This window comes from Aspergillus bombycis (genome assembly GCF_001792695.1).
Source record: "Aspergillus bombycis strain NRRL26010 chromosome Unknown contig00024, whole genome shotgun sequence".
NCBI classification, from domain to species: domain Eukaryota; kingdom Fungi; phylum Ascomycota; class Eurotiomycetes; order Eurotiales; family Aspergillaceae; genus Aspergillus; species Aspergillus bombycis.
In genome coordinates this window covers 171,850-192,876 of record NW_019170026.1, presented here as the reverse complement: position 1 = coordinate 192,876, position 21,027 = coordinate 171,850, and the positions used below count along the sequence as shown (strand labels likewise).

The 21,027-nt window shown below is 48.4% G+C and overlaps 7 protein-coding genes across 7 annotated transcripts; 5 read left to right on the top strand and 2 right to left on the bottom strand.

The window, feature by feature from the left end:
- Nucleotides 1-2,298: 2,298 nt before the first annotated feature.
- ABOM_003824 (uncharacterized protein) lies at nucleotides 2,299-3,541 on the bottom strand (the record flags this gene model as incomplete). The annotated part of the gene is made up of 4 exons (XM_022530954.1): nucleotides 2,299-2,367; nucleotides 2,439-2,557; nucleotides 2,624-3,295; nucleotides 3,424-3,541. The coding sequence occupies 4 exons, from the start codon at nucleotides 3,539-3,541 to the stop codon at nucleotides 2,299-2,301; spliced, it is 978 nt and encodes a 325-aa protein (XP_022391082.1).
- Nucleotides 3,542-6,689: 3,148 nt separating this feature from the next.
- ABOM_003823 (zinc-binding alcohol dehydrogenase family protein) lies at nucleotides 6,690-7,837 on the top strand (the record flags this gene model as incomplete). Its single annotated transcript, XM_022530953.1, has 3 exons — nucleotides 6,690-6,935; nucleotides 6,991-7,605; nucleotides 7,661-7,837. The coding sequence occupies 3 exons, from the start codon at nucleotides 6,690-6,692 to the stop codon at nucleotides 7,835-7,837; spliced, it is 1,038 nt and encodes a 345-aa protein (XP_022391089.1).
- A 266-nt stretch (nucleotides 7,838-8,103) lies between these two features.
- Nucleotides 8,104-9,437, bottom strand: ABOM_003822 (zinc-binding alcohol dehydrogenase family protein; the record flags this gene model as incomplete). The annotated part of the gene is made up of 3 exons (XM_022530952.1): nucleotides 8,104-8,316; nucleotides 8,379-8,951; nucleotides 9,018-9,437. Coding segments are annotated over 3 exons (1,206 nt in total), but the record flags the coding sequence as incomplete, so codon positions are not given.
- A 473-nt stretch (nucleotides 9,438-9,910) lies between these two features.
- Nucleotides 9,911-10,898, top strand: ABOM_003821 (bZIP transcription factor; the record flags this gene model as incomplete). Its single annotated transcript, XM_022530951.1, has 2 exons — nucleotides 9,911-10,082; nucleotides 10,159-10,898. The coding sequence occupies 2 exons, from the start codon at nucleotides 9,911-9,913 to the stop codon at nucleotides 10,896-10,898; spliced, it is 912 nt and encodes a 303-aa protein (XP_022391087.1).
- An 868-nt stretch (nucleotides 10,899-11,766) lies between these two features.
- On the top strand, nucleotides 11,767-12,813 carry ABOM_003820 (zinc-binding alcohol dehydrogenase family protein; the record flags this gene model as incomplete). Its single annotated transcript, XM_022530950.1, has 1 exon — nucleotides 11,767-12,813. One exon carries the CDS (start codon nucleotides 11,767-11,769, stop codon nucleotides 12,811-12,813), a length of 1,047 nt encoding a protein of 348 aa, XP_022391086.1.
- Nucleotides 12,814-17,234: 4,421 nt separating this feature from the next.
- Nucleotides 17,235-18,245, top strand: ABOM_003819 (uncharacterized protein; the record flags this gene model as incomplete). Its single annotated transcript, XM_022530949.1, has 1 exon — nucleotides 17,235-18,245. One exon carries the CDS (start codon nucleotides 17,235-17,237, stop codon nucleotides 18,243-18,245), a length of 1,011 nt encoding a protein of 336 aa, XP_022391078.1.
- A 1,092-nt stretch (nucleotides 18,246-19,337) lies between these two features.
- Nucleotides 19,338-20,653, top strand: ABOM_003818 (putative mitochondrial carrier protein; the record flags this gene model as incomplete). Its single annotated transcript, XM_022530948.1, has 5 exons — nucleotides 19,338-19,518; nucleotides 19,609-19,618; nucleotides 19,686-19,841; nucleotides 19,902-20,172; nucleotides 20,234-20,653. 5 exons carry the CDS (start codon nucleotides 19,338-19,340, stop codon nucleotides 20,651-20,653), a joined length of 1,038 nt encoding a protein of 345 aa, XP_022391079.1.
- Between the last annotated feature and the right edge of the window lie 374 nt (nucleotides 20,654-21,027).

The following is a 21,027-nucleotide window of genomic DNA, read 5'->3' as shown; positions in this document are numbered from 1 at the left end:
ATTGCAAGTTATTTACATCTAGTTGGCTGGCCAAAGGACCGCAACAGGCCCTTATGTGCTGCTGTGGGGGGCCATCTCACAGGTCTTTCTACATCTTAATCCAGTTGCTACGAGGCGTGTAATAGGCAGAAGTGCGGCACAGCAATAACCAACCACAGCGACTAAATTAAAGCTACATTGACAATAAATTTCAAGTAGTTAATTGGGTAATCATCAAAAAAACATACAACAGGAGGGATTCGCTGGTGGTCACCCAACTACTAACCTCCCGGCGTGTGGCTTAAACGCGGCCAGAAGTCGGGTGGGTGCTGCCCGGGTGAGCTAGCGGGTGAGCCGCTTTATAATCGCGCGAGCTTAGGTGAGCTTGGGTGAGTAGTACACAATAGATAGGATAAGCAGCTGGCCGATACTTACCCGAGCACGGGCAATCTCGCGAAAACTTATCTAAAAGTGATCTGTTCAATCTACTTTACTTATATTCTATATGTTCTATTAGATACCACTCTACTTTTGTTCTTGGCTGCTGGACTTTGCTACAATAGCTTTTAATTTTGGATTTCACATAGGTAAACAGATATCAAAACAGATACTTCCCTTTGTTATATAAAAGGAGAAATTGACACAATATAGTTATTATACTAAACTATAACTTAAGAGTAAATAACAGCGTTTTGGGGAACATGATATATTTTTATATAAATTGTACTATTCATGTATTAATTACTTATCAATATAGAGAGATAGATAATACTGGTAGACTCGATTCTATAAGTTATTTTTTGTTAATCTAGCCCCAGGCAGTAGACCTAGTAGTAGATCTACTGATTCAGTGCCTAAAACGCCTCACAATCTAAAGCAACTACAAAAGCAGGAGACTACGCTGAAGAAGCTGCTTAGAGCTCGTACAAGGAGCCCTGACTCGCCCACTAAGATGGTGATAAAACAGCTTTTCAAAGGCTGTGAACGAGCTTTAAATGAAGCTACTATTGCAAAGCAGGAAGCCAGGGAACTACGCGCCGCGAACACAATAATACTTAAAAAGAAAAAGCGCTCTACTAGACAGATTACTATAGAAACAGGCCCTTCAGTTCAGGACGCTCAGGAGCTTATACAGAGCAGGAATTCTACTAATAAAGCTATATCTACTACCCCGGTAGATATCGCACCTGTAGTAGAAAGTCAGCGTGTACGCGCTCCACCAAAGTGCTCTGGCTGCGGTATTCTAGGTCATAAAATTACTCAATGTCCTAATCGTCGGGCTATTTAAATTTTCTATAGAAATGCAGATTTTTCGGTGTTTTGAATAGATTCAAAATATGACATGCGTGAAATTCGGGAGGGCTCGGTTACGTGGAACGCTCGCTTTCCGAATACGTTACTCGTCGGTGCTGTTATGTGAGCTGGTGGATCAAGTCTGCCAGCTTCAACCTGTTAGGAGAACCCTTGTCTCGTGTACCTTATTGAAAGCGGGGCATGCGAGGCAGAAAACCATAGGTTGACGAGAGCAAAAAAAGACGGCTAAACATAATCCTAAGTGATGTAGCCACCTCAGTTGCTTTTTATGAAAATATTGCTATTTAAAGCACTGCTTAACCGTATATAAAGAAATGGGCAGTTCTATCGATTCGAGCAGTGCATGGCCTTATGAACCCGTGTACGATAGCTATAACATTTAGATAGGGCACACCTAAAGTCTGATTTGACAAGTAAAGCTCTATCTAAATGTAGAGCTTCATCTGCAGGTCACGTTGTATACTTTCTATGTGCTCTAGTTCATTGTGCTGATACTCTTAGTTCTATTTGAAGCTGCTCTATGAATTGTTTCTGCTTTGAGCTACTTTGTATGAGCGGTGTCATATTACCCAAGCGGAGGCTCTATAAGATATCTCCATAAACAGCAGTTCATCTCCTTTTAATATTTAATTATCTCCTTGCCACGAGTTCTGCCTGGGACCTGGATATGGCCGTCGGCAGGGTAGCTTCGATTTGCCCTCTCAATGCTTTAGGTTCCTTGTAGAGCTTTTCGTCATGTTGATTGTCGACAGATAAAGGGAGCGAGAAGGGCACTACGGTGTTTGACATGCCAAATCAAAAATGAAGGAGTAAGAACGTCTACTCTTATAGGCTTGGCAGCTGGAGGAGCCTATTCCTCGTGTGCTTCGCCGGATTGGATCGGCACTTGGGGCGTACAAAGCTCCGTCCAAGGATCGCCCAACTAGTCTTTATGCTATGTGAGAGCTGCGATGAGAATGATCATATGAACAAAAACAGGGGATATAATGAATTACCCAACCACATTCAGTGAGTGAAATCAAGCTCAGCGTACTCGTCACAGACTTCAAGCAGTTTGGCCTGTGTACCAGGTTCCTACAAAGAGGTTAACATAGCCGTGTCTGAGAAACCAGGTCAATCAATGCTGCATTAGATGATGGACGTACAGTAGCACTATGACCGGCATCAGGAGTCCAAAATAATCGAGAGTGTGACAAGCCCTTGTGTAGATCCCAAGCTGTCTGCGGTGCGCAAACAACATCATAGCGGCCCTGGATAATAGTGGCTATAAGACAGGCAGTTAGCTGCACTTAAGGCACAATGTCTCGACCAGGAGTGGCAAATCACTTACTCGGAATATGACTAATCCTATTCAAATTCTCCTCTTTGAGAATCTGACCCTCCTCCAGAAATCCCCCATTCGCAAAGTAATGTGCCTCAAGCCGAGCATGAGCAAGCACCCACGCATCATCTTCGAGTTGAGCGAAACCCTCAGGGTCCGGTCTCAAAGTGCCAATACTCAGATCCCATCGGTTCCACGCCCTCGCCGCGGCGAGCCTTGTCTCGTACTCATGCGAAACAAGCAGATCATAGTACGCCTCGTTCGGTCTCGCCCGATCCTTTTCGGGGAGAAAATTGACAAATGCTTCGTAGGCTTCAGGGAAGATGTTTGCTGCGCCAATAGACCCACGGGAGAACTCTAGTTCAAGTTTCCTGACAGTGAAGATTCCCCGTAGTATCAGGGAGCCTACCATTTCCGGGTAGGCTTGGGCATAGAGCAGGGACAGGGTTGAACCCCACGAGCCACCAAAGACGAGGTGCCATTTCGTGATTTGAAGGTGTTTACGTAGCACTTCAATGTCGGAGACTAGGTCCTGACTTGTATTCTCCCGTATTTCGGCGGAGGGTGTTGATTTCCCGGCGCCACGTTGGTCGAACAGCACCACGCGGTATATGGCTGGGTTGAAGAATTTCGTGTTGCTGTATGAGGTGTGTCCGCCGGGTCCGCCGTGGAGGTAAAGGACTAGTAACATTAGTATATTTGCCATTCCAAAGTTTATATATGTATAAGTTGTAGTGAATGATAATGGAGTACTTATGGGTCGGGGGAGTTGCGCGTTCATTCCAAGGTTCATGGTGGTGGTCTCTTACTTGGCTTCCCATCCTGTTTGCCATACTGTTCATAATGCAGAGTATGAATATCGCTGACGGGCAACCTGCCTATGTCAAAGGCGGCCGAGTGAATGTATCCTGTCAGTAGATCGGCCATGTTGTTTAATGTCAAGTTGTATTCTTGTAGTGGGTGGCCCAACGCGGGGTCACTGTCGCTAATAGAGGAAAGTCGCGCAAGAGTGAGTCATAATGTTAATATGGGTACCACCTGCCGCACGTCACCATCTGCCCCACAATACTCATACTCACCGAGTTTCAGTCTTCATATTTCGAACCTTTATATCTCCACCAATATGATCCCAATTGAAGAGGCGTTAGCAACAATCGATTGGTTGGAACATAACAAGTCGATTAATTATACCAAACTTACCAAAGGCTTGGTATATACCAGTCAATCTTTCATCGAGGAAAACAACAGTCAAGCGAGACGCAATATGAAATGCTACAAGTTCTCAACAACCGACAATCCGAAGAGTTTATAAATAATCTAAGCGAGCGTGGACTTAAACTTTCGCATGAGATAGTTCAGATTTTTGCGAAAGAAATTACTGGAAAAAAGCCAGGTAAAAAGGATTAGGTGTGGCAATGACTGTTACCATTTCGCCATTTCGCCATTTCGCCATTTCGCCATTTCGTTCCACCTCCTCTCATCTATGGCTTTACACCAAGTACTGCGCATGTCATGTTGCAGCGCCAAGAAATAAGAATACGCTTTTTGATAGGGGGAGCTATCCGCTCAAGCTTATTCGGCCATCATGTGGTTTAATGATGGCTCGCGCTAATGTCCAAGCACTCCCGCTGCACCAGCACGCCCTAATCTTATTGGCCTTTGGATATTATCTTGGGCGCAAACACGGGTAGCTGGTGTCTCGGTTTGTCTGGAACAACCATGAAAGCTCGACACCTGTGCCTGCTCCGATATGTTTCAACCTTGGCCGTAGCTTCAACTGTCCGTGATTCGGCTTCCAATGACTGGTTATAGGCCAATTCTATTCGTGCTCAGAAAAAAGAGTGGCCACCTCGAAGAATTATTCATATCTCCTACGGCACGGACCCGCAGTGCCTACACAACCTCAACCTTTCCGGCTTTCAAACCATATCAAGGCATTGACGCTGAAACACTCAGGTCCTAGACGACCAGTCTTGTTCCTTGCTCCATAGTAATATAGTTACCTCAAGATATTATTGATACGTCTATGCCACTCAGCTGTATGGCACAAAGAGGGTCGCGCAGACATTGCGAAAGGTGACGGATAGATCACCCACGTAGACTTAGCAACATCGGATCAGCACAGCCTAGAGACTAACTATTGTTACTCTTGGGAGCATTGAGTTGTGCATTTCTGGTTCGTGGTATAACTGTAATAAACTATTTAACTTTCGGGTCAAGAGGAGGTAGTTTTCAAGGTATGACATCAGTATATGCCATAAACGGCAGATCGTGGCGACTGGACAACCCTCACTTAAGAGACTGTTGCCCTTTCTGTACATGGTAGAAATGGTTGCATACCACATTCAGATAGTTGCATGAGGTCGCCTTGAATCAATATATTGAGTCGTAAGCATATTAATCTTAGTAGGTCGGGACGGAGGCAAAAAACATCAGAAGTGGTGGAGTGATATTCAATCCAATTTATCGGAATATAATCGCCTATTAACATCTACATGTGATGAAGTCTGCAGGATGATGTCAGTTTCTCTATCACAAGACAGCCTATGTAAAGGTGGCTAGAAGTATTCTCCCTTCTGAGATGCAAATAGCCACCATGCCTAGCATGCACTCTCGTTCATTTTCGCCATCAATTGTCACTTCGGTGAATGTCTGGTAACCGATCTTGGTCTGGCGTATATTTGTGGGACATCGAAAACAGGCATGTTGAGCCACGCTCCGCGAGATTTTCCCCCGCAATATATACCTGAATATTATATTGCGTGACGCTTTACTATCCGCCGACTCTGTACTAGGTCTTTTCCAGATCTACATGATTGCCGAGTGTAAATATACTATTTGATACCTGATACTTGGGCCTTGTATCGGCCATCGCTCTTTGTCCGCTTGCTACTTGGCCGTCCGTCCATAGTCTCTAATCCAGAGGAAGGTTAAGTTAATTCATTACTCTCATCTGCGGACTCGAGACTTTACATGCAACATAGATATCAGCTTGATTTCCAATAAACCTGGTACTGTACCGATTAAGTTCCGTATATGGAGCTGAACTGTTCACACTTCGAGCTTCCATTCACAACACTGGGATTTAACATCGGTTATTCTGCCAAGCACACCCGGGCCAAAAAAAAGAAAAGGAAAAAGAAAAAGAAAAAGAAAAAATGCTTGTATTGACTAGAGTAGGCCAGACTCTATAGCTCCATAACATATTCAAACCGCCGAGCTTCGGTACGAAGGCTGCGGATGCCCAGCGTGTCGGTCAGCTCCACAACCTAAAAGGGAAATAAATAATTAAAAATAGGAAAAGTGTCGCTGAATACAATCCTGGGAAAACCTGAAGGCTGCCAGCCACACCCTCGAACTCACTTCTCTTGAGCTCAATGTGATGTTGAACGGGATGATACTCATCCTGACCGTAGGTTGCATTCTACGTCACATTCTCGGGAACCAACCCATCTTCCAGTCGAATCCATGTAACTACTTCCTTTGTTAGGATTTCTTGCCTTAGTAAGATTTGTCTTCCACCACGAGCCAGGTTTCCATAGCCTCCATATCCCGTATGACGACCATAGCACACATTGACACCATCTCCAGCTACGGCCTGATCGGTAGTAGTATACCTCCACTTGTAGCACCTATAGAAATGAATATTCGCGACTAAATGTTCCTAAGACTAATAAAGATTGCGCCTACCAGTTATTGTCATGATCATGGCCGCTAAAGGTTGGTAATAGCCCATCCGTGTTCGATAGCGCGGTCATGAACGACACGTCATGGGCTCCGCCATCCCAACACATAACTTTTACGTTGGCCTAGCACCATCTTTCTTTAAGGCTTCGTTTCTTTTCTTCTCTTTGCCTTTACACAGGCGCAGTAATGCTTTGTAAATAAAGGCCTGCGCTGACAAATTCTGCCACTTTATCTGCGCCGTATTTGCGCCGTATATACGGGACACCTTCTATATCTCGTCTATATAAACCGTGCATTTAGCACAGTTAACTATTCATCACGCCACAACAATTCCTATTTCACTATCAAATCATAAACAAACAACCCCTACTATCATCTTGCAAGAAACATGGCCAACCAGGCAGCAGTCCTCACTCAATTCCACGGTCCCCTAGCCATCCAGGACCTCCCGATCCCAGAATGTCAACCAACAGAAGTGCTAGTGAGAGTGAAGGCAGCGGCTACCAACGCTGCCGACTGGAAGATATACGAGGGCCATTTCCCCCAAGATCTCCCACTGCTCCCGGGGTGTGACATCGTCGGAGAAATCACCGAAGTCGGCTCAAGCGTGGCCGGCTTCAGCATCGGCGACAGGGTATATACACGACTCTCCAAACTCCCAGTCACAACATCACCTAACCCACTCACAGGTAGCCGGCTACACGCAGCAACAGCTCATCGGAATGCAATCCATGGCGACTACCGGCCGGATCGCCCCCGACCTCCGCCACGGCGGCTACCAACGGTACGTCCCCATGCTCCCGCGCATGATCTTCAAAGTCCCCAGCTCCGTCCCCGATGAAACTGCCGTCACCTTCGGCTGTTCCTTCTTCACGGCCGCCGCCGCCGTCTTCAAGTCCCTCGACTTCCCCTACCCCTTTCCGGCGAATGCGCCCGTCGAAGCCCAGAAGGTCCTCGTCTGGGGTGGCGCGAGTGCTGTCGGCGCTTTTGCGATCCAGCTGCTCAGGGCGTCACATGTGGATGTCACGGCTGTTTGCTCCGCGCGGAACTTTGACTATGTTCGGGGTCTGGGAGCGAGTCATGTCATTGACTATGGTGCCGGTGATGTGGTTGCGCAGGTGAAGGCGCAGGGTCTGAGCTTTGGGGTTGTGTTTGATGCGATCTCGTCGCAGGAGACGTGTACTGCTTGTTTAGATATTGCTGGTGAGGGAGGCAAGGTGGCGAACGTGCAGTTTCTGGAGGCTCTGAGGCGGCCGAAGATTGACTTGGTGCATACGAATGTTGTGGATATCTTGGGCGAGTCGGTAAGTCATTCACTCATTCTTCGGTAAGGTAGTCTGGTTGTGCTGAGATTAGTAGGATGTGGAATTCCTGTCCTCCTTGGTTGGGTCTTGGATACCGAAGGCCTTAAGCGAAGGAACTGTAAAGGGTGTCCGGTATACTAAATACTCTGACGGATTGAGCGATATCGATCGTGCAATTAGGGATCATCGCGATGGAAATCTTGCTGGAAAGGGCGTTATTACTGGTATCTAGAGGGTGCAAGTGGTGTGTTCGTTCATTGTTGAGTAGTAGAATAGAGTAGTATATTTATGTGTTCCATCGCCCTGTGCATCTTGTCTATGCTATCTATCCTCTTCTGAGGTTTGCCAGTAGCTTTTGTCTTTCACATATGAAAATGCCGATTATTGTATCTACATATTGAAACGACTTAACCCAAAGTTTCACAATTAGTTCAACACAGCTATCTAGCTCTCTAGGATTTTCACGAGTTCCGCACGTATCAATCCCATCACGACAGTTTACTTATACTGTGGGTATTCCTCCTCGGTCCAAACCTTCCAAACGAGCCTCTCTCCACTGACAGTGCCACTTCGCAAAATATCCAAAGCCGTGGAAGCCCTCTGCAAAAGCGAGTCGCCTTGAATTTCACGATACTTATTCGGCTCAACAGCACCCGACTCGAGCAGCGTGGGAGCAATGTCCGGTAACAGATGGTCCTTCAAGAAATTATCCTACTGCAAAGTCAGCTATCTGAAAGCAAACCAAGATGATGAAGTGATGATATGGCAAATACCGCTTCAAAGTCATAGCTTATAACACCATGGACATCCACGCCGGGCACCCAGGGTGCTCCCCCGACAACGTCAGCCGAAAGATGTACGCCGTCATTGTGTGAAGGAGAGCGAATAACCACAGGAAGAACAGCGGCTATAGTTGAGCCCGGCCGAGTTACGATTTCGGCGATGTGCTGCAGCGACCCGGACTTCGAGGACACACAATCAAAGGCGCGAATAGGGAGGCTGGGGCTTTCTGTCTGAAGTATCTTTTGAATCATGTCAACAGCGTTCGGGTCTTGATAGTCAATGACATGTTTAGCACCGTAGCCCTTGATCTTTGTGTGGTGCTTGGGAGATGCCGTTGCAATGACGTTCGTGTAGCCCCAATATTTGAGGATCTGGACTGCGAATTGGCCAACAGAGCTCCCTGCGCCCCAAACGATAATTGGTACGTGTTGGTCCTGAGGGTGGAAATTGGAGGGACGTGGCCACGGCAGGTCCAGGTTCAGCTTGTCGGACAGAGTCAGAAATGCGGTAACGAAGTTCGTCGGTACCGTAGCCGCAGCGGCTAGCGGTATACTAGGGGGAACCTAGCTTGTTGGTCAGATCTTGGAATATGGTTTGAGGGATGTCGTGAAAGAGATATCTATTCCAACCTTTCCAAATAAGTGTTCTGGCGCGGTTACATAGATCTGTTGGCCCTTTTCCTTCTCGCGGTGAAAGAAGAAGCCAAAGACCTGATCACCAACACGAAGGCGCTCGACACCGGGCCCAACTGCCACCACGGTACCCGCACCGCTGTCACCGAGACCTTGAGGGAACTGAACCATCAAGCCAGCTTCTACTTGGTACACGTCCAAGGGTGCGGAGGGTACCCATTCTATTCGGACCTGGACTTCGTTGTGCTGGGGTTTGGGGGTCGGGACTTGAACCAACGTCAACGGCTGCTTGACGCCGGTCATTTGAATTGCAGGATGATGGGTAGCCATGTTTCTTTGGGTAGTAAATTTGGAGGGTGAGTAATGGAAAGCGATGGACATTCCCAGACAGCTGCAAAGATAGGCTTGCTTTATATGCTAGGTGGTGGGGACAGGCGTTAATTAGTACTAGACACTAGGCTGGACGCCATTATCCATTATTGTGTTGTGTCCCCATGCATGCTGAATAATAAGCTGCTTACAGTGTGCCATTGGGTGATTGATATAGATTGATATAGATTGTTTAAGAGGTAACAGCATAGGTACTACTAGTAAGGTTCGATCAAGCTTCGATAAAACCAGTGGCAAAAGATAGGGCAAGCGTTCGGACTTAAGTGCGGCTTTAGTGGTTGGCCAGTAAACCCTAATCCCGATGGGCCATACAGGACAGGAGAATGATTATAAATCCTACGCCAGGTGGGCCACAGGCAGACCTTTAGCCAATGAATATAAAGGTGTAAGCGTCTTATTTTAAGCTAAGATTAAAGTCAATGACGGCGTGTCCCCTAAATCCCCTTACCACAACGTTCAGGTCACATCTCCGGAGGATTGAGATTATGGGTCCCCTCGACATGACGGAGAAGCCAAGGGCCTCGCAAGTAGTAGTGGACCCAAGCCCATCGATGAGCCTGCAGCGAATGCCAGCGCAGTCCAGGGCGTATTCCCCCGATGAGGATTGGACCGGTGTCACCAATCCGGCTGCGCGGCGCAGACTACAGAATCGGCTGAACCAGAGAGCCTACCGTGAGATTTCCATTTGGCCCACAAGGGATCCAATACCCGCCCCAAACTGACCAAGTTCCATTATTCCGGACTGCAGGGCTACGCCGACAAGGCCAAGACAAACGAGCTGCACAGGCGAACAATGCCCAACCTGAGTCCACCCGGCATGGCCCGACTACCGCAAAAGCGCCGGCACAGCATGACTCTATGAAATGCGGGTTATCTGAGCTGCAACATCTGGAGTGTACATTTGCCCCTCCCAACATCCATGAACTTATGGCCCAGTTCGAGAGGCAAGCGATGGCCCGCTATGTCGAGGGTTCGCCCAGAACAGACCTTCTCCTCAATTTGAGCAGACTAAATGTTCTACGTGCAGCTTACCAGAACGTCGTCGCAATTGGCATGACCGCTGAATGGATGTGTCAGGATAGTACAATTTCGATTTTTAGTTTGGCCAGTCCACACCGTCGTGAGGATGGCATCCCTCAAAGCTTACAGCCCACGCCATTGCAGCGAACCGTACCGCACCACCCATGGCTTGATGTTTTCCCCATTCCGCAAATGCGGGATAACCTCATCCGTGCAGGGAACGATTTAGATGATGATGAGTTGTGCCATGATCTCACGGCATTCTGGGATACACGCAGTAGCAACGCGACAATGCTTGTATGGGGAACCCCTTGGGACCCTGAGAACTGGGAGGTCACCGAGGAGTTTGCAAAGAAGTGGGCCTTTTTTCTTCGAGGGTGTCCTGAGATTCTCATTTCGACAAATAAATGGAGAGCCCGGAGGAGTGAAAAACCGCTTGTTTGGAAGAAAGTTTTTGGTACTCAATAATGAATACATGCATAATCGTTTCGTTTCAACTATTATAGCATCTCCAATCCTGCTATACGGTAGGATACCAGGTGGAAGGCGCATATGCACCATTTTGCAGAGGTTGCATCACGTTCTCCCGTAGCTGAAGCTAAACACATTCGCATTCTCTAGCATGCGCTCCGGGTAGCCGACTTGGGCAGTGGCATGAGGCCCTATAGTCGCAGCTAAGCACGAACGAAAGGGGCGGGAGAGTGTCTCACATGGCGGTATCCACCTGTCATGGCTTTCTCAGTGACATCCTCAGCAATTGCACCCAGCCTGATATCATTAGTAGAGTCGTGGACTGGTACGAAATCAATTCATATTTCATCGGCTAAGAGAATATGTCAGCAACAGGCAAGATCAGTGAACCAGATTCCTTATGAATTTGTAGCGATTTGTCCCTTTCAAACTTCTTAGTCATGATATAATATTCGTACCCGAATCGGCGTATATACGGAGTAGAGTAACGCAACCGCTATTGACGCCAGGGTCTTTTAGATCCGAGATTAGCTGAGTGGGGCAAGATGGATAAACGCACGTTTAAGACACTGCTACCAAGGTTGCTTGTTTTTATCGCCAGTCAACAATGGTTCCTGTGACCCACCGAAGGCCAGACCCACGAGAAGAGGCATGCAAGCTGCTTACAGATCGAATATTATTGGACAGCAAGTGGGTAGTATCGTCGTGTCGGAGGAAACGGAGATAACCGGAGGTGTTGTAATGGCGCGGCACGACCAGGTCAAGTCAGTATATAAATATTAGTGAAGAGACCATCTTAAAACTATGACTATCCTCTCATACATTGTCCTAAAGACTCCTCCCTCTTGCATTCAACCATACTAGCATGGCATCACAGAAAGCGGTCGTCATTACTTCACCCAAGCATGCGCAGGTAGTGGGCGATAGAGCCATTCCGAAGCTGCGCGATGATTCTATTTTAGTCAAGACCGTCAGTGTCGCACTGAATCCTACCGACTGGAAACACATTGACTTTCTCGCTCCTGCCGGTGTCCTCATTGGGTGTGATTATGCCGGAATTGTGGAAGCAGTCGGCAAAAACGTTAAGAAATCGTTCATTAAAGGAGACCGGATCTGTGGATTTGTACACGGGTCTAATGCCGTTCAACCCGAGGAGGGAGCCTTTGCCGAGTACATTATCGTCGAAGGAGACCTTCAATACAAAATACCTGATGGCATGGGATTTGGAGAGGCGGCGACTTTAGGTCTCGGAGTTACCACCGCCGCTCTTGGTCTTTATCAAAGTCTCAGACTCACTCTTCCCGTCGCTCCAACCCGGAGCAAAATACCCATATTGGTGTATGGAGGCTCTACTGCTACCGGAGCTTTAGCGATTCAGTTTGCGAAGTTATCAGGTTATGAGGTTTTGACAACCTGCTCCCCTCGCCATTTCGACCGGGTCAAGAATCTGGGTGCCGACGCTATTTTCGACTACAACGACCCAACCTCCGCCAGGGCGATTAGAGAGCAAACGAATGACAACCTTACGTTAGCTTTTGATACAGTATCAGTGGAGAGCAGTGCCACATACTGTGATCATGCGCTATCGACCAAGGGCGGCGACTACAGCTCACTCCTGCCAATAAAGACCGCGCGTGACAATATTCGAGACCGATCCACTATGGCCTATACGGCGTTTGGTCGGAGTTTCCAGTTCGGGCCAAGAGAGATTCCGGCTCAACCAGGCGACAGGGCCTTTATGGAACAGTTCACTGGCATTTTCCAAGACTTGCTAACCAGTGGCAAGATTAAGACACATCCTCCTAGGGTTGGTAATGCCGGGCTAAATGGCATCTTGGATGGACTTCAGCTCTTAAGGGACGGCAAGGTTAGTGGGGAGAAGCTTGTTTATAATGTCATAGACACTCTTTGATCTCGGGGTAAATTCGATCGATGGCTATCCCCTATATTGATCCAGCCGAATTAGTGATCTACCTACCACCAGAAAGACAATACACTTAACGAAATCAAGTAACATGTTTTCTGTGCTCATCTGAGCAGTAAAATGAAATGATACAAGAATAGGAGCAATTGGACTCTACAAAATATTAGACATTGCGAAATTGTCGCCCGTACCTGGACTCCTGTTATATCCGCGCCGACTGTATTATCTGAGTGAAGACTAGGCCGTGATTCCATACGGCCTGTACATTCTCTTGTAATCCCGCTGAGAAGGGTAAGGCACGGTTGTGACGTTCGAGTCAAATCTGCGAACGCAAGTGCTGCGAGGAACACGAAAAGAACCGACAGGAAGACAAATTCATCGTATATGGATGGTCAATAGACTTTGGTTCTTTAGCAGCCATTAATTGATATGTTAAATGAGAAGAGGTACTGTTTCATAAGGCCACAGTAAATACGAGGTTGCTCGTAAGGTATACAGCCCAGTTGTACTCGAGGCTGAAACATGTGTTTCTGCAGCTGAGTGAAGAAACTGAGAAGGGAGGGTTCATCAACTAAAGTATGGGCATGTTTCAAACGGTGTAACCCAAATCGAGGGAGAATCTGAAAATAGACCAGACCTGTCAGGTGATACGGTTCTACGTTTCATTCTCCCTCCAAAAGTAGCAAGCAGAATGCACCTTAAACCCCGCACTTCCTCATAGGATTTAACTTGCATAGATAGAGCTAGAGATATCTACTCAGAGGTTTAATTAAAAGCCTCTTTGGCATGGACGAGTCAGGATCAATAAGCTCCTGACCAGCTGGTATGGACAGACGCGCACATTGATGCGTATAGCCTCTAGCGCAGGTGCCACTTACAGACTTACTGGGGCAATAGATCCGCATCCCTCTGATATCATGGATGCTTTCTTTCGTCATCGAGCATAGATCGAACAAATGGGGCACGGACTTGCCCTGGCAGCGGCGTAGGTCTGATCCTGCATCTGCAGTCATCCCTCCAGTACGATGCAACCTAATGCAACGAGATCGTAGAGCTTAGGCCAGCTCATGCAATGCAGGAGCGAGGAGGGATTGAACCCAGTTTCTGGCGAGCTAAAGACGAAGCCGTTGTGTCTGAGTCACACTAATGCTGGTGGTTGTGGTCATGAGAAGGACCCCCCTGGGTTTCAACGCAGCATCAGTGGTTGGGTTTGTATTCCATGATGGGACACACTAGAGTCAGAAGCCATGCGCTAGGCAACTACTATGTTCCTCTGCATGCGCCAGTAGAGTTACTGCTGTGACTGTTCTCTCTGGCCGCGTAAATGTCTCAAATACTCCCATAGTGCTATCTTTAGTATATTCGGGTAAAGGGGGGGGAGGTGTGGTAGGTAGAGGGGAAAGAATAACGTACAAGAAAGGTATTTTGTACACGCCCATCTTCTATCAAGCGCGACTCAGCCATGCAGGGGTCTATCTAATCACATCGGCGACGCATGACCGATCGTCATTCATGGATGGGCTCGAATGATCGGCTGGCGGACGACGTTGCGTCTGACGACACCTGCCCCTGCAGTATGTGCTAGTCTTCATTTTTTTTTTGTTGAGTCATACTGCCTGGTTAAATTGTGCCTGCAACTCGAGTTGCGCTTTAACCGTGTGGGCGGATCGAGCTAGGAGAAAAGAACATTTTCAGTTATCTGGAAATTTGTAATAACCTCATTGAAAAAGTCGAATTATAGGAAAAGCAAGGAAAGGGAAATTTGTAAATCATAATATAAAAAAAGCAAAACAAAAAGACGACGAAAAAGAGGAGGAAGATGATGAAGAAGGCGGTAAAACTAAGCCACACAGTGCGTGTCCTGACAATACGCAATATTGCTTCATTTTCTTTATATTTGTTTTCCTTGTGCAGACCTGTCGCTGTGAGTAAATAAATAGTACACACCAAAAGCCAAGCCGCTTGAGAGAATTGGATTTGAGATCCTGTGGGCATTATTGGATATTAGGGTGCACTAGTGGACATCAAATCAAGAACACATTCAAACCCCGGCAAACAGGCACATTGGAAATGATGAATGGGATATCTGGTCTTTGGGAGTGGCCCAGGGTGGAGTCAGTGTGGTGGTGGTGGTGGGGGCGTCGTCTGATCGCTCCATTTGAATGTGGGTGACTTTAGGGCTTATCACACTATCTCTGCCTAGAGACGATCCGATACTATCAAGCAATGTATGTATCTTGAATCATTTCTGATAGCCCCATCGAGGGTCAAAGTGACATTCGGATGGCGTTAGTGTGTTTGTGTGAGTGTGTGTGAAAGGTTATCGAGAGCATCCACTGGTCGAGACCTCCTCATAACCTAGCCAAGTTGCACCGGCAGCTGAAGATCGACTGTGCGTACCGAATTGTTCGGATCTGGAGTCACAAATCAAGGGGATCGTCTTTTCAGATACCTATCAGCTGGCGTGGGAATGACTTGCAGACTAGTCCGGCCGCTAGTGCGAGCACTAAGTCTATCACACTGGAACATCCTTCCAGTCATCGCCCACTTTGACCCTCCTCGACGATCAACCGTTGACTGGTCGAGTGGGAAGTGGTTTCAACTGCTCCCTTCTGGCTTCACGCCCAGCATCACTTGTAGTATTATTCAACACTGGACGCTTCCCGTTCCGACTGGTGCCTTGTTTTGCCCACCCGGCGGTCGTGATGGGAAACCGAAGGTCTAGGTCAGCCGATTTTGCCATGTGTGGTTACCACAGGTTTCTTGTCTCTCGGTTGGACAGGGTATCAGTCATGTACGGCTCCGTTTAAAAGGAACTACTCAGCCCCGTATGCCAGTTGCTTCCTACTCCGTATAAAATGTCCTCTGAGTCCGGCGGTTGAACAATCGACACCCGTGCAATGTGCTTGCAAGCCGACCTCTCGCCCAGAACTTCCAGTGCTGGCATCGTGCATACACACTGAAAGTTTATTGGCTTCTGTTGCGCGCCATCCTACTACTCGGTACTAATCATCGGGCTCCTTTTGGTTTTGTTTTTATCTGTCTTGTTCAATATTTTCTGCGACCGTTCGGCCCCTGCACTCGAGACACTCGTATTCTTCATTTACGATGATGTGTCATTGATCCATGTCCCCTGCTAGCCATATCTCTACTAGTGTCCGTCGCTTCCGCGGGAACCCCGTCAGTCACCGAAACGGAAATTTATATTGGCAGGGCCCTACTACCTGTTGCAGACTCGCAGTCTGTGAACCCAAGGCCACCTCAGCTCCACTGTTTGACAAACTTCACGCTTTTTGAAAAACTAACTAGTTCAAGATTGTCTCAAATGTGAGTATTGCCTATCTCGGCTTTTTGCCTCCCTTGTTTCCGCCCCTCGCCCCAATCACAACGTACTCCGGAGTACCGCGCTTGCCAGATTTAAATCCCTCGCAGATGACCGGGGGTGGAGACCCCAGTGGAGGTGGATGCCTTTCCTGCGTACTAACCATCCGTACCGCACCCGTACCGTCACTTAGTCTCAATACCGTCACTTTGCTGCCCCTCCCCATGACGCCATCTTGGTTCTTGGTTGGTTTTCCCCGCAAGCTAACGGTCGAATAGAGTTGCTTGTTCCCTGGTTAGGGCCTCGAAATTTCAGGGGAAATTCAAACAATTGTCCTCAGAGAAGAAAAAAATTAATTGATGAAACTTGGGTACCAAAAAGGGAAAAGAAAAAAAAAAACAAAAAAAGCAAACCTCGCAGGATTGACAACGGAGGCTCTCGCATGATTTGTTACCAGTTGAGGGGTCGGATAGACGTCGATCCGGAGTGCGTACGACTAATACTGTGTGTACTGAGTAGACCGATCTGAGGTCCGTTGAATCGTCCCACTGTGGGTTGGGGAAGAAGCACAAAGTAAGAGTCAACCCCGAGAAAAGACAAACAAAAAGAAAAAAAAAAAAAAAAAAAAAAAAAAGGTCGACGCCAATACAATATAAATCCCCTCAATGGCACTTTCTCCCCGATCTTCCGTCTCAGGCTCTTCCTCGTCACCTTCGCTCTATCCTTCGTCTTGCAGTTCCCTTCATTCTCCGCCATTACTGAGTGGTAAGTTAATTTCGCTCCACCTTTTCTTTTACGCTGTCGCTTCCACATCATCTGATATGTTCATGTCCCTGTTTCAATAATGGATTCCTGATTGCCTGGTCCAATAACCCCTTTGTTTGCCTCTCCACTTTTTTTTGGCCTCACGCTGCCTTGCCGGAGGGGCCATCACTTTCCAATTGGCTTTCGATTCCTTCGTCTTTTTGTCGCGATGAATTGTCCTGGTGTCTTTTGCTGGCACATTCACCCGGGCGGTCCCCTCCCCACCTGACACGTGTGACATGCCTCGTCGACTTGACCTACATTCTCCCATCCACTCAGACTGATGCTGATCGCGTGTTCTATAGCCAATCTCTCATCATCATCTTGGTCGCCGCCTTCCCGTCGCCCTTCAACTGTTTGTGCTCAAGACCAGTTGGAAAGCTTAATTGCCAGACACGGTCACCCCACTCGAGTATCGCTGTCGTCCTTGGAAGAATTAACGGCCACCTCTTCCACATATAATCCTCCCTCCTCCGCCTCCCGGTCTCCCTCGCCTCTCTCAGATACTACGGACTCCTTGGAGACTCTCTCCCTCTCGACCTCCACCTCGAGGCCCATCCCCATCCCCAAGCCGTCCTTCCATACGCACCAGGACGACCTCCCCGTCACTCCTTTGACAGGTCGGTTCGACAAGGGCTATTATTTCGCCCATCGTGACCAGGCGTATTTCAAGACCCGAGAGAAGCCGACCCATCGCCGGAGTCGTCCGCACGCTCATTGCTCTTCCCGTTCACCGGCCAGCATGCGTTCCGATAGTTCCACATTCTACTCACCCGTGGTGTCTTCGTCCATGTCTCCCTCGGCACGCCCTTCCTCTCCTCAACAACCACCCCGTTCCCGGGCACAGAATCCCACCAAATCCGTTCCAGCCTTTCATCTCAACAACCTGCCACGGTTCCATCCGGCGGTCTACTCGGCGGGTTCTCAGGGGCAACCTACCTCCCCCCGTCAACTGCGGCCATCTGCCTACCGCACCACCTCGGGCTCTCGGGACGCGATGTGGCAGTATCAGGAACTCGTCGAGGGTGTGACCTTGTCGAAGACACCATCCCGGCCACTCTCGCCAAGTCCATCTGCCCCCCGCTTGGATCCTCTCCGCAGTCCTGGGCCAGTTACCCCCCTCGCCCTGGAAGAGGCAAGCGGCTACCTGATCTCGGGAACGTCCAACGCTTCCGCTTTTACTTCCCGGGACGCCCATTCCGGTCCGGCACCCGATCTCATCGACAGACTCATCGTCCGTGAGGCCGAGAGAGCCCGTCAAAATACCAAGAAAGGCACCAAGACTCGCTGTTAACCTTCACCGTCCGAGGGAGATTTTTCTACGACGCAGAGCCGGTCCGTGACCTGTATTTGCCGAGGACTACCAGGACTTGAGTCTCATAGACTCGCTCTCATATCCTGTTTCTTTTGTTCGCGTTGGCTGCCGAGTCTATAGACGATCTCCAGACATCGGAAAGACCGCTTTTGTGTGCACTACGAGCTGTTGTATTTTATACCCCACATAGCCTTACATTCTACTCTTTTCTATGTTCTGTGTTGCTATTATGATTCCTGGTATTTCTTGTTTCTGTTGTTCTTATATTCTCCACACACATCTGTTACCACATGTTCTGGGCCTTTACAATTGCATTAACTATAAAGACCGAACAGAACCAGACTGTTCTGCATTTCTTTTACAATAAGTGGGCGATCTCAAAGCTACCTGTTGGGCAAAATATGAAGAGAGACAAAAGGAAGAGGAAAACAAAACAAAACAAAACACACCTCACTGGGCATTTTATTGTTCGTTGTGTCATTACATTCAAATTATATATATTTGGGCTTCACAGCCGCTAGACAATACCGAACCTGTCTTTACCAACGCTATATGAATACCGACACAGAGAATTCTTTCATATCCATAGTAGATCTCTCTATATCAATTAATAAAGTGCATATTAGCACTCTAAGGTCATGTGGCAGGGGACGAACCGGTTCAATACCTCGGAGTTAAGAGGGGACCAAGTCCGGGACGATCGGCAAGGCTCCGGAGGTGCACCACTGCTCCCCGACCGCCGAGTTTTGCGGGGCGCCGCAAAAGATGGAATCTTTAAGACCTCCTCGTTCTCTTTCACTTCTTTTCAATGGGGGCTTCTCTATTATTCTCTCGAAGGTCTCAACCATATCCTGACTGTTCTTTGCTCAAACTTCAGTCATACCGACTAATGGGGACTACGCAACGTTGTTAACACCGCCAATCCCCTCGTCCGATAGCGACCCCCCCCCCCAAAAACACTACCTTGCGACCTGACTACGTACAGTGGTCGAATCCCCGCGCCGATACTACAGTTTGAAGAACTATCCCATCGGGATCTTGAAGTGACAGGATACAACCATATAATTCAAAATGTCGACAACATCGACGGCATTGGAGACATCTACAACACCGTCAATCCCCGAGCATCAAGCATCAAAGAAAATGGGCGGTTCCGCCGCAGGGGGTGGAAATGCACCAGCGGTCACGAGTTCGAAGCGTGACTATAAAGGATTTGTTGCGGGTGTATTCTCAGGGATTGCGAAGCTGAGTGGTATGTATGGACTCTAAACTGCTGCCGACAACTCTGTGGTCTGTCGGTCATTGTGATGCTCGTCGCTAATTGTGTTTCTACGGATCTTAGTTGGACACCCGTATGTGATACCTCTCTTGTCGTGCCCTTCTCTCGGATCAGGAATGTTAACGCCGGGTTTCTCATAGATTCGATACCGTGAAGGTCCGTCTGCAGACGAGTAAAGATGGGCACTTCAAGGGACCGCTAGATTGCGTGTTACAGACGGTGCGGAAAGAGGGTGTGAGTGGACTTTACAAGGGAGCGACACCACCGCTGGTCGGATGGATGGTGATGGACTCCGTGTGAGTTTCATCCGGCACCTACTCCAATTGGCGAGGAAGGGGAGCTGACCCGAAGTATAGCATGCTTGGCTCCTTAACGCTGTATCGGCGATTGCTCCACGAAAACGTGTTCTCCAGGCCTGAGATTCGCCACATAACACCCTTTGCCAAATACCAAGACGGACACACACTGCCCAGCTTTGGTCATGGAATTGCAGGAATTATGGCCGGAACGACCGTCAGTTTCATTGCGGCGCCTGTAGAACATGTCAAAGCGCGACTGCAGATTCAGTATGCGGCCGATAAATCGCAGCGCATGTACAGTGGGCCGATCGATTGCACTCGTAAAATTGTAAGTGCCGTGCATAACCGAGGGAGGATGGGTAGGGATGGTATGATGCTGACTCTCGTAGTTTCGCACACATGGACTCTCCGGCTTATATCGTGGCTTGTACGCCACGATCTTCTTCCGCTCCTTCTTTTTCTTCTGGTGGGGATCCTACGATGTGCTGTCCCGGTGGATGAGGGAGCGAACAAACCTATCCACCCCGGCTATTAACTTCTGGGCCGGTGGAATCTCGGCGCAGATCTTCTGGATTACGTCGTATCCGTCTGACGTGGTGAAACAGCGCCTGATGACTGACCCGATGGGCGGCGCTCTGGGTGACGGGCAGCGACAGTTCCGGTGGTGGAAAGACGCTGCGGTGGCGGTCTACCGGGAGCGAGGGTGGAGAGGATACTGGAGAGGCTTTGTGCCATGCTTCCTGAGAGCGTTCCCGGCGAATGCCATGGCTCTGGTTGCATTTGAGGGTGTGATGCGGTGGCTGCCCTGAAAAAAAAAATGTGGGTGTCCGTCGCACAGCAAAGAGGCTACAGTGCATTTGTACATACATATGATAGATCTATACCAACGCATGAACGAATTTATTATAATAGACACAATACATTGACTGCATTCAACGTGTGCAAAGAAAAGAAAGTACAATAAAATGAATAAGGAAGGATTGCGTGTTGGAAGGAGAATCTAGGGCACAAAAGATTCCCCGTCGAAAGGGTGAACCCTGCAGGGTTGCCGCATTCGGCGATGAACGTGTGCTCCCATCGTCCCAAAACAGCCATCAGACTCTCTTGTGCAATTTCTCTCAGTCTCTGAATGCAACGGCGGCGCCAGTCGAGACATCGAGACGCCCGAAATGGCGACCCAGCA